Source organism: Helobdella robusta, assembly GCF_000326865.2.
Source record: "Helobdella robusta unplaced genomic scaffold HELROscaffold_29, whole genome shotgun sequence".
NCBI lineage: Eukaryota > Metazoa > Annelida > Clitellata > Rhynchobdellida > Glossiphoniidae > Helobdella > Helobdella robusta.
In genome coordinates, this window is record NW_008704475.1 from 2,001,490 (window position 1) to 2,014,665 (window position 13,176).

The 13,176-nt window shown below is 33.7% G+C and overlaps 2 protein-coding genes across 2 annotated transcripts; one reads left to right on the forward strand and one right to left on the reverse strand.

The window, feature by feature from the left end:
- Positions 1 to 5,460: 5,460 nt before the first annotated feature.
- HELRODRAFT_174379 (hypothetical protein) lies at positions 5,461 to 7,706 on the reverse strand (the record flags this gene model as incomplete). The annotated part of the gene is made up of 4 exons (XM_009020880.1): positions 5,461 to 5,590; positions 5,753 to 6,003; positions 6,073 to 6,135; positions 7,659 to 7,706. 4 exons carry the CDS (start codon positions 7,704 to 7,706, stop codon positions 5,461 to 5,463), a joined length of 492 nt encoding a protein of 163 aa, XP_009019128.1.
- Positions 7,707 to 8,622: 916 nt separating this feature from the next.
- Positions 8,623 to 10,954, forward strand: HELRODRAFT_174380 (hypothetical protein; the record flags this gene model as incomplete). The annotated part of the gene is made up of 2 exons (XM_009020881.1): positions 8,623 to 9,543; positions 10,235 to 10,954. The coding sequence occupies 2 exons, from the start codon at positions 8,623 to 8,625 to the stop codon at positions 10,952 to 10,954; spliced, it is 1,641 nt and encodes a 546-aa protein (XP_009019129.1).
- Positions 10,955 to 13,176: the final 2,222 nt, after the last annotated feature.

Below are 13,176 nucleotides of genomic sequence, written 5' to 3' on the forward strand. Positions count from 1 at the left end.
CCTCCCTGACCTCGCGAATAGCCTGCTTTAGACAAACTCATTCCGAACTTATCGCTTCTAAGGTACTATGCCTTCTTCATTTAACGTAAAGAACAAAATATCTGATAACAAGGATATACAATAATACACATAGCACATATAAGGCTAAAATACACAACCACAATAATACACAACCGTGTATATTAATGTGTAACGAATTAGATGGTTCCAGGGAAAAAAATTCGTTATATAGAAATTTCGTTATATAGAATTTGTTCTGGAAAAAATTCTATATTGCCTATATATTATATTATTATATATATTATATATTTTATGTTCTATATACTATATATTTATAAAAAAACAACCTCCTTATCATTTATTTTGATAACAGAAAAAATAATACATGTTATAATTGAAAATAATAAAATTTTAAAAATGAAATTTAAAATTTATTTTTTGTTTTATGCAACGATGATTCCGATTCCATTAAAATTATTCGAGAAAGAATACACAAAAATTTCTAGAATTTTAGAACAAGAAACAATAAAAATGGTTCTAGAAAATTAAAGGGGTAAAAAACACCGCTGATGTCAATTCATAGAATGTTTGCTGGTCGGATATTTCTTCTATAGATTTTGTTCGTTATAAAAAATTTATTTTCACTCTATAGAAACAGTTTTATATGTAAAATTCCAAGAAAAATTCGTTATATAGAAATTGTATTGATGTTCGCTATAAGGACTGTAATTGTTAATGAGCCGGTGCAGACAGTTAAACCCCAGAAAGTCTCAGCCTATAGCAAAAGGATTGTAGTTGTACAGTCGTCTTATAACAACAATGAACGAGAGATCGTGAAAAGTATCGACACAGAAAAAACTCCTAGAAGTAATAAATAAGATGAGTGCGCTGGTTGGTGTTAGCAAGACCTAGGAACTTTCTGCAGACAGAAATGATGACAGTGCGCCAAAATTTTCAAAAGGAAGCTGTATAATAAATATGCGAAAGAAACTATTGCATCCGTATAGATTTGAAATTTATTCGCCAAGACATCTATTAATTCATTTCATTCATCACTTTATCTATTAATTTAAGTTTTTAATTAATAAACAAACAAACCAGCATTTGAAGTTAATAAAAGCATAGTGAAAAAAATAAAAAAATTTGTTATATGATAGTTGAAAAAAATAAATAATTAAAACATTCAACTACTTTTTCATTCACTATCTGCTAATAACTAAAAAAACACCTCAGACCGCCAGACGCTGGTTAAACAAATTTGTTAAAATTCAACAATATTTAATTGTTTATTTGTTTTTACGTTTAATGTTATTAGGTCAGCTGACTGAATCGTTCTTTGTCGTCATGCGAAGGTTCGTCTCAAACCTACCTAAGCAGAGGCGTAGGCAAGGGGGCTTTCATTTGAATTGTGGAGAATCTTGTAAGAGTCATTACGAAATTGAACAAATTTTGGATAGAAAATTAAGTTAAATTTTGTAGAAAACGCCAGTTTTAATAGCGAAATTCATTAAAAATTGTGTGATAAACTAAAAAATAGTTTGTCAACTTTATTAACAAACTAAAGATTCCTCCTTCAACAAATTTCTAGCTATGCCACTGGCTTCGAAAATCAAACGTGGAAGTGTCGATAGTTATTAAATTAAGCACTATTAATATTTTATAGCTATCAAGAAATCCGCGAGACAAACAAACAAACCAACCAACCAACAAACTAACAAACAAACAAACACACAAACAAACAAACATACAAACAAACAAAGTGATAAAAAGTTAACAAAAACGAGGTAATAAATGATTAACTGATAGCGTGATTGGAAAACTGATGGATAAAATGTTTGAGTAATTCAATTAGTGATTTACTAATAGGCTAAATAAACGAATGAGCAAATAAATGAATGAATGAATGATTAATGAAAAATGAATAAATGAAAGAAAGAAAAAATGATTAAAGGAGGAATGAAAGAATGAATGAATGAATAAGTGAATGAACGAACGAATAGGTGAACGAATTATAGGATGATCATCACAAAGACATAAAAATGACTATTAAAATAATGTTAACAAATACCAGTAATGACATAAAAATTTAAATTGATTTAAAAAAAGTTAATGAAACATTCTACCGACATGCGGCGTAATAAAAAGTCCTATATAAAGTACATTTATCAGATAAAAGTTATGTTAAAAATTTAAAAGTAAAATAAATAAATCAACAATTCAAACATTTTGATATGCAAAACTTATTTGTGTAAAAGAAGAACATTTGTGGATAGTATTTAAAAAATTTGATTAATTTTCATAATAAATTTTACAAGCATTTCTTCCTATTTTAATTTTTTTAATGTTTTTAAACTCGATGAATCATCCTGCTTACTTGAGATTCACTTTTCACTTTCTTTTCAAATATTCTATTAAAATAGGATTCCACTTTTGCAAAATAGAACACGCAATTTATTACAAATTAGGAAGAAATGTGTGTTTTATTATTTTACAGAAATGTACTTGTTTTCATTAAAAAAATATTTCATTTATATCTCAAATTAGCTTTGCTTATAAAAACAAAACCCATCCTATTGAAATCATTCACCGACGTTTTAAAGGATTTTTCACATTTTCCTTGCAAAGAAACGTTTGTAACCCTACTGAGAGTAACAATGCGAGTATAATTTAGGACTAAAACCAATGTTTTAAAAATTAATCCTGTTACGTGGAAGAGAATTTATGAGCCTCAGTTTTCTTCAATATGTGATTAGTGGATTGCATTGGAAGAATGCATTGAATGATAGATGCATTGATAGGGTGCATTGGAAGGATGCATTGAATGAAAGATGCATTGATAGAGTGCGTTTGAAGATGCATAAGAAGGAACGGGGGGCATAAGAATAGTGCATTCATGATGAAATTAATGTGCACTAATTGTTTACTAGTGAAGATTTTAAATATTGAAATCGTACTACAATATTCATTGGTTTCTATAAAACTTTGTTGTTTGTCACATCCACATATCATTTTGCAAACTTCAAATTAAGAGGTGGAACTCTTTACGGCATTGCGCTACGTACAAAGCCGAAATGGTTTTTCGTTGTTGGAGCAAGAAAGATTCCTTCGCTTAAACTTTGCAATCGATATTAGAAAGCAACAGCGGCAGAGCACGTTTAAAGACTGGCAAGTTGCATCGCGAATAATCATAAGATGACCTGTTAGTCGATAACTACGAAACCATTCTAGCACATCTTCTCATCACGTCGAAGTTGAAAGAATTTGCGAGAAAGCAACAAAATGAAACCGAGAAAAAGATTTTTACTGCACTATTTCATTCAAGTCATCGCGAACTACTTTGAAAATGAAATGAACATGAAAAAGTTAGAATGAAAAATTCTGAGCTTTCTTTTGTTTCGCAGATATAAATTTGATGAGGAAGCCGAAAAAAATGTTATCGAGTGTTTTCATGTCAAGATAAGAAGGAATTTGAAGGCTGTAAGTGCTTCCTCCGATAGATACCCAACTAAAGGATTCAGCTGCTTCCTAACTTTCTAAGTGCTTTGTATTGATAGTACGTGCGTACGAACGTACATACCTACGTATGTATGTATGGATGTATGTATGTATGTATGTATGTATGTATGTATGTATGTATGTATGTATGTATGTATGTATGTATGTATGAATGTATGTATGTATGTATGTATGAATGAATGTATGTATGCATGCATGCATGCATGCACGCATGTATGTACGTACGTACGTATGTATGCATGTTGCTTGTTTGTATGCAATGAAGTAAATATTAAGTATTCTCATTTTATTATATACGTACTGTAGGTACATACATACATGAAAACAGCCCGACGGAATGAAATGCATATAAAAATTGTATAATATATACAATATTTACATTCCTCCAGCCAGCTATTTATTTATTTATTGACAGATCCTCGTCCAATTAAATTAAATAATGTCACACAATATTTTATAGATCTCATTAGGAGATACGTTGTTGTGGTTGTTGTGCCGATATGACACACACACACACACACACACACACACACACACACCACACACACACACCACACACACACACGCACGCCAAACACACACACACACACACACATACACACGCCAAACACACACACACACACGAACACACATCTTGCTAAATTGTTGTTTTCAATGCATCCATCCTATATTGTTACGTGAATCGGACGCGCTGTGATTTGCTGTTACACACGAAGCGTTATCATTTATGCAAATAGAATATTGAAAAACCACATAATTTGATCTCGGTCATTGCGGTTTTTTAATCTTTCCACAGTTTTTCCGTTTTTCCATAAAAGTGATTGTTGAAAACGTGCAGGGATCTTATTCAGGTCTTTGGTCAATATGGTGACGCGTTATCTTCTTCTTTCTCGTGCTTTATCCTTCCAGGACATTGGCGACCATCGACCTCCACAAAACCCGATCTTTAACACTTTGTAGTAGTTGAAATGTGGTGATATTCAACAAGTGACACAAGGACTTCACGAATGTTATTCGTTGTTGACCGCGACCTCTTTTCCCTGCAATCTTTCCAGTAGTTGTTAGATTTTCCATTCTTTCCTTCCGCATGATGTGATCAAAAAACTTTAACTGCCCCCGTCGGATTATCTGTAGTAATTTCCTCTTTTAAATAACCGGGCTGTTTTTATACATCCTCATTTGAAGTATGAGAGGTCCAACTAATTTTCCTAATTCTTCTCAAAAACGACATCTCTGCAGCGTTAATCGAGACGCGCTATGTAGGATATAATTCTTTAATCCTTTGTGTGTGTAGTATTTTTGATCGGTGGGTTTGGGACGGATTGCGTGGTTGCTGTTAGTTTCTACTTTCTATTTGAATTGAGTGGTATGAATATTTGAATGGTAGTAAGATATGATGGTTGAGGTGGTTGAGGCGAATTAAGATAAATGCAGTTTGTATTTAGTAATAAATGATTTGCGCTTGTATGTATAAATATAAACACGTATATAGGTGTGTATGTATGAATGTATGTATGTACTTATATATGTATGTGTGTATGTATGTATGTATGTATGTATGCATGCATGCATGTATGTATGTATGCATGCATGTATGTATGTATGTATGTATGTATGTATGTATGTATGTATGTATGTATGTATGTATGTATGTATGTATGTATGTATGTATGTATGTATGTATGTATGTATAATGTATGTATGTATGTATGTATGTATATCATATATAATAGAAGATATAATAGAAGATACCTTGCAAACAACGCTAACGACCATGAATTAGCAATGCAGAAGAAGAAACCTGACAACCCCGCCCGCCAACAATGCGAAACATTTTATTATTCTTGGATTACTTTTAAAGAAAGTTTGAAAGTTTTTTCAACCGGGTGTTCGGTGAATAATTGAAATAAAAACGTCCTCTACGAAAAAACTGAACACTGAAATCTAACTTTGGATGGAGACGGAAAAGTTTCTTGAGACGGAGGTGGAGTTGTTGGAGAGGATGCACGTGAAGATGCCGGCGTCCTGCAACGTGCTCTTCTCGATTAGCAACTCGAAGTTTTGCAGCTTGTATCTGAGCATGTGACAGTTATTAAATAATATTTAAATTAAATAATATTTCACTTTGAATTTAAGTCCTAGAAATTTTATTTCAATCAGACGATTTAATGTTGATCAGCAAACAAAAATCTTTTATTTTAAAAACCTATCCTCATCAACTTTATTTGACACTTACATGACGTAAAAACACGTATAAATAATGCGTTGAGTTATAATGAAACGAGTTGGAAACGTGCCTTGTGTTCTGTAGAAGCCACTGTTGGTTGATGGGCTGTTGGTTCTTGTACCACCTGATAACCACGTGATCATCTTCTTCTTCCGGCACACACTCCAGGTACACTGGCTCTCCCTCACTGCTCCCTTTCTCCGTCTCACAATCCTCCAGCACCAGCGAGCCACCCCCCACCCCCTCTGCTGCTGCTGCTGCTAATGATGATGATGATGACGATGTTATGCTGGGACCTGCGTGTCAGTCATACATTTTCATGAACGTACATTTTGGATTATTTCATTTATTGATGTCTTGATTTGAAATTGTTCGATGTTTATCTGCTGGTGCTAGTGAGTAGTGAATGTGTGAGGGAGTGAATGATTTAATGAATGAGTGAAGAATGAACAAATAAGGAAATAAATGAGTGAATGAACGAACGCGCATCAATCGTATCATGTTGCATGATGTTTTAATGAAACTTATTTATGTTGCTATTGATGGCATTTTTATTTGAGACACACCATTCGTGTACACACATGTACACATACACACACACACACACACACACACATTTGAAAAAATATATTAATCGCTAATTTTTTTATTAATTTTTTTAACTTATAAACATAATTGCACTGATGATGGTAAACTTTATCGAAATAGATCTATTTGCTTACGATTAAATTAATTAAATTTATAATAATATGTTAAAAGTAACAATGTCTGTGAATTTCATAAAAGCTGTTTATTTATTTATATATGCATCAGTGTATGTGTGTGTGAAAACGAAATCGAAACCCAATAAAATTGATTTATCTATATCTTAAAAGTAAACACTATTTTTTGGATTAGAAACAAAACAAGCAATAAAATGTTTCAATTGTCAGAACGATAATATCTTTTTGAAGGATTCTCCAATTTTGTTTAATGTCCAAGCATTTGCGCCTGAGTGCTGGTCGGTGAGTTCGGCGCTGGTATAATGGTTGAATCGTTTGGAAGTTTGCGTCTGCATGTTTGGTTCTGGATGCCAAATCATGTCAGAAATTTGCGTCCTAAATAAAAAAAGTGTGGAAATTGTAATGAAAGACACGCCTACTTATATACGTACACATGTACGTACACAGTCACATACATACTACGTATGCATACATTCATACATAAATATATACATACATACATACATACATACATACATACATACATACATACATACATACATACATACATACATACATACATACATTCATACATACATGCATACATGCATACATGCATGCATGCATGCATGCATACATACATACATACATACATACATACATACATACATACATACATACATACATACATACATACATACATACATACATACATACATACATACATACATACATACATACATACTTTCAACGTTCAACTTTCGCACAGGCCGGTTGGTTTCCATCTTTCATTTTTAAAATTATTAAAATTCTCTTAATTTCCTAATTTTTTTCTTTTTTTTGTTCAAAATTAATTTTAATATAATAGAATAATAGATAACAGAGTCTTTGCAATTTTCAGCTATTTTCTACGCTTTTCCTTATCTCCTAATATCATTTTTCTCCATGTTTGTAATTTCTAAACTTTAAATTCTAAAAATTAACAAAAATATCTTGTAAAAAAAACGTTAACTCTATCGTAATTCATCTTCAATTTTTCTTTATATAATAATAAAAAATAAACAAAAATAATAAATAAAAAAAAATCTATATTATTCTGGCGTCATTTTCTTAAATTTTCTTAAATTTTCTTCAATGCTTTACGTTCACAGTACATTCATTGTTTGTGCACTTTTGCGGGTCTTGTTTTGAATGGTGTCGTGTCGCTTTTCTACCTGTTGTTTATTAAACTCAGATTTCATTTTCACGTTGGTGCGCTTCATTGTTGAGAATTTTTTCGGTTAATATTTCCTTAGTATCCATTGTATTTTTAACTACTTATTTCCATAATGGTCCTTGTTTCTCTCCATAGCTTGTTCACAGCGCTCAGTTCACCAAAGCTAACCCCCAAATAAAAAAAAAATAAAATATATACATACATACATATAAATATAATAAAAATAAAATAAAAAAAAAGAAGGGAAGGAAAAAAAATAATAAAATCCGTTTTTTTTATACCACATTTCCGTTTTGCTTGTCGCTTTCATTTAGTGGTATCAATCCTCTATACCATATTCCCATTTTGTTATCAAGCGGTATTTGTCTTTTATACCACAACCCCACCGGGTTCGCTCTTTCCATCAAGTGGTATTTTTACACCACATTCCCACTTTGTTTTTTGTCCCAACCAAGGGGTATCCAAAATAATTAATATATAAATAAAATAATAATACATATAAATAAATAATATAATAAAAATAAAAAAAAGGGAAAAGAAAAGGGAAGAAAAAAAAAAAAAATAAAAAAAATTTTTGTACCACGCTTTTTATACCACATTTCCATTTGGTTTGTTGCCTTCATCAGGTGGTATTGGTCCGCTGTACCACATTATCTTTTTTGTTATCAAGTGGTATTTGTCTTTTATACCACAATCCCATCTGGTTCGCTCTTTCCATCAAGTGGTATCCGTTGTTGTACCACATTCCAACTTTGTTTGTTGCCATCACCAAGTGGTATCACATTATACCACATTACACCACAATTCCATTTTGCTTGTTTTGAACGAAAACAAACCATTTTTTGTTTTCGTTCCCTCTAGGTTGTTTGATTTTAACTTGGTTTAAACTACGCCAATATTTGAATTGGCTTGACTTGTTAACCTTGGTTGAACCATTCCGTTCAGGCGCTCCATCCTGCATTATGTCTCTTAGTCAGGCAACGGGCTCAGGTCTTACCCGTTACCATGTTTGCAATATGCATTTTCGTACCCGCCCAGATGGGGCACTTATGCGTCATGGGGGAAAAGTTAAGGGTTCTGAGTGTCCCGGCTCTCTCGCCAGGCCTCCGGTGGTGCTAAAACGTATGTTTTTGGGAAATGCTGGTAATCTTTCTATAAAAAAAAATCATGTTGTGCTTGCCCCAAAATGCGACATGGCGGATGAATTTTTTTCTAGATCTGCCAATTTTTGTTTGCATGATCATCTTCCCAAGCAGTGCAGACCCAAATTTAGTCAGGTGTTGGCCAAGGTTTTGAAAGAAATTATCGAAAAACCTCTTTCGCCTCCAAGTTGGTATAAGCTGTTGTTTCTGCCCTCAATGGTTCTGAGGAGGAGTCCTCGAGGGGGTAAACGTCACAACCCAACAGGTGTTATTACCCAGAGATTGGATGCATTCGGCGGTTGTTCGGTGGAGAGAATGGTGGAATCCTTGGAGCCTGTTGTTAAGTATAGCAAAAAAGTTTCAGCCGAAGCTAAAATGATTTTATCCGTTAGATCCAAGATTGAAAAAGGAAACATTCGAAACGCGCTACAGCTATTGTCTTCAACAGATTCAGTTGTACCGGTTACGGAAGAAACCATAGGTTCCCTAAGGGAGAAACATCCAAACGCTCCCTCAAACAGAAAGGAATGTCTACCCAAAGAGGCTTCAAGCTTAACGGTTAATTCACAACAGGTGCTGCACTGTTTAAAGTCTTTTCCTAAGGGAACTTCTGGCGGCAGAGATGGTCTCACGCCTGTACATCTAAGAGATGTTACGTCTTCAAAAGCAGACTCTTCTGATCTAGTGAATTTGATTGCCTCATTTGTCAATCTGATTCTAAGCGAGAACTGTCCGCCAGAGGTGGCTCCTATTTTGTTTGGTGGAAGACTGGTTGCTCTGTTAAAAAAAGATGGGGGTATCAGGCCAATTGTAGTTGGTTGTGTTTGGAGGCGTTTGGCTGCGAAATGTGCCATGCACATCATTAAAGACAGAGTTGTCCTCCTGCTTCAACCTTAGCAGGTGGGCGTTGGTGTTAGCGGTGGCGCAGAAGGAGCGATTCACGCCGCTAGACGTTTTGTTGATAACATGGATAATGATGAATGTTTTTTGAAACTGGATTTTTCCAATGCGTTTAACTCCCTAAAGCGGGATCACTTGCTGCTCACTGTGAAGTCGGTTGTGCCAGAGTTGTACAACTTTTGTTTGTCGGCTTATGATAAGCCATCTATTCTGTCTTTTAGTGGCACAAAGATTTTGTCAGAGGAAGGAGTTCAGCAAGGTGATCCACTGGGTCCATTGCTCTTCTCTCTTGCAATCAACCCTCTGTTGAAGTCTTTAGAATCCAAATTCATTGTCGCCTACTTGGATGACATTTCATTTGGTGGAAAGATTGAAAATGTGCTGAGGGATTTGAATTCAATTGTGGGTCATGAGACTGATTTGGGTTTGAAATTAAACTTTAAAAAATGTGAATTTTTCACAAATCATCCAAACTTAATAGAAAATTTTTTCAAAATTAAACTGTTTCCTAAAAATGACATCGACTTTCTAGGCTCTTTCCTATTTTCTTGCAATAAACGTAATATTTTCTGGAGTGAAAAATTGGAAAAATTTAAGTTTATTATGTTCTCAAAAAGAGTGGAACGCTCCATTTATCAGCAGCTCAGTTGCTAAGCTGCTGGATTTGAACCAATCAAATTTTGATAAAACCAGGATAATGGCTGTAAAAAGTGAGTTGGGATCATCTTGGTTGAAGGCGGTCCCAAATTCCGCCTGTGGTACCAGGCTGGACGACTCTTGTGTTCGTGTCATTTTGGGACTGAGACTCAGTTTACCCATTTTAACCGAGTATGTTTGTTTATGTGGAGCCAATGTTGAACCCCTGGGCTACCATGGTCTTTCGTGTCGATTGGGCCCTGGTAGACAGGCTCGACACTCGGCCATGAACGACTTTTTGGTCAGGTGCTTTCAGAGGGCAAACATACCCACAATTAAAGAACCCACGAATCTTATGGAGAAAGGTAGCCTCAGGCCCGATGGATATACTATTTCACCATGGGCGCAGGGACGTTCCCTTGCTTGGGATGTTACGTTCCCTCACACCATGGCTGAAAGGTACATTAATTGTACCTCACAGGAGGCGGGTGCCGCTGCCTTAAGAGCCGCAGACTTTAAAAATTCAAAATATGCGGCTCTTGCAGAAAGCAAAATTTTTCAGCCAGTCTGCATTGAGACCTTTTGTCCAACCGATGCTAGACTCAGAGTTTTCTGAATGAACTCTGTAGCAGGATTGTAGAAGTATCGGGTGACCCATTAGATAAGAGTTATGTAAAGCAATCCTTTTCTATTTTACTTCAAAAATATAATTCTTTCTGTATTTTGGATGGAGCGTTAAAATACCTGTCTGTGCGAAGCGTTTAACATAGATTAAAGCTGAACCCGGATATGATTATTACTTCCCTATAGTTCTAATCAATTATGGGTTCATACATACTTGCATACATACATACATACATACGTACGTACGTACGTACGTACATACATACATACATACATACATACATACATACATACATACATACATACATACATACATACATACATACATACATACATACATACATACATACATACATACATACATACGTACATACATACGTACATTGTCACGCCAATTCTAAAGAAGACAGGATTAGATAAATCAGATCTGATAAACTATAGGCCGGTGTCAAATTTGTCTTTCGTTCCGTTAAGTTAGTTTTAAATAATCATATAAATAAAAATGGTATTTGGTCTTCGCATCAATCTAGATACAGAAGGTTTCATTCGACCGAAACAGCTCTATCGGATTTATTCTCTCATGTTTATTCAGCAGTTAATGTACAAAAAGTAACTTTGTTGACATTCCTGGACATGAGTTCGACGTTCGATACTGTGAATCATAAAATCCTGCTAGACAGACTGAAATATTGTTATGGTTTAAATAAGATTGCCGGTCGGACTCAGCAGATTTCTCTCGGAACCAATGAAACTTACGTCAGGGGTGCCTCAAGGATCTGTTCTTGGACCGATTCTTTTTAATTTGTACATACATACATACATAACATACATACATACATACATACATACATACATACATACATACATACATACATACATACATACATACATACATACACACGAAACAAAACAAAACGAAATTTTATTTGCTTCTCAAAATTAAAAATTAAAAGAAAGCAGGATGACCATAATAGAATTTATAAAAAATTCATTTAGTATGGCCACCTAAACAGAAATGTTCTATGTTCGTACAAAAGTTTTTCAGCAGATAATAAAAATTTTCCCCAAATGATCTATGAGAGGCATGTTAGATGTTAGTTGTTAGTAAATTAACGAACTCAACTATGTTAGCAAAACAGGTGTTAGTTGTTAGTACGATGGTTCACGGTTTATATATAACAATGTTTGGTATCTATCCAGAAAAACACGGGATAGACATTACATAGTTATCTATATATTTAAGCAACATATAGAACGACATGAATAGTAGATCTCACAGTAAATAAATATATAAAAACTATATACTGATGTCTGTGGATTTTTTCAAGTGAGTAAATTAGACGCGACTTTTCCAATGAGATCAATCAATAAAGCAATCAACCAATTCCTCAATCAAGAAATCAATATAATAATTAAAAATTTAAAGCGATAGATAATAAAATAAGTAAATAAGAATTGTACAAATACATCCGCTTGTTTAGCGATCAGCAACAGTTAATATTCAATGTCATTATTCAACAAATAAATTTTCAATTTGTTTTTAAAATTTGCTTCATTAATTTTATTGAATGGAAAACCATGTTTTAAAATAGCATTCCAAATTCTTGGCCTTTTACAAATGATATGAGAAAAAAGTATGAATGTTTTTGATTTATTTGCTAATATATTATATTGACGTCTGGAATTATTTATCCGAATAAAATAATTATTGAAAATAGAAGGAAGTTTGTTTGAAAGTTGTTTATATACAAAATTGGCTGTAAAATATAAATTTAATTTATCAAAATCTAAATTATTAGTTAATTTGAACAGTTGAGGTGTGTGAGCATCTTTTCGAGAAAGCGTGATGATCTTCATTGCTCTTTTCATCAGAACTTTTACAGACATGGTAGTTGATGGGTAAGCACTGGCCCAAATGACGTTGCAGTATGATACATGGGGCAGACAGATGGCGTTATAAAGAAGATTTAAACATTTTTTGGGTAGATAAAACTTTATTCTATTTATTATTTCTATTGATCTGGCCGACTTGGTTGAAATGTGATTGACGTGGGGTTTAAACGTTAGTTTCTGATCTAAGATTTTAATATTTTGCTCTCGACTATTTGTTGATTGTTAATTGTAATTTTGAACGGTTCTTTATAGTTTAAACACTGCACTGAACCGAAGACGATCATTTGGGTTTTTGAAGTATTCAGTGCTAATTTATTGTCG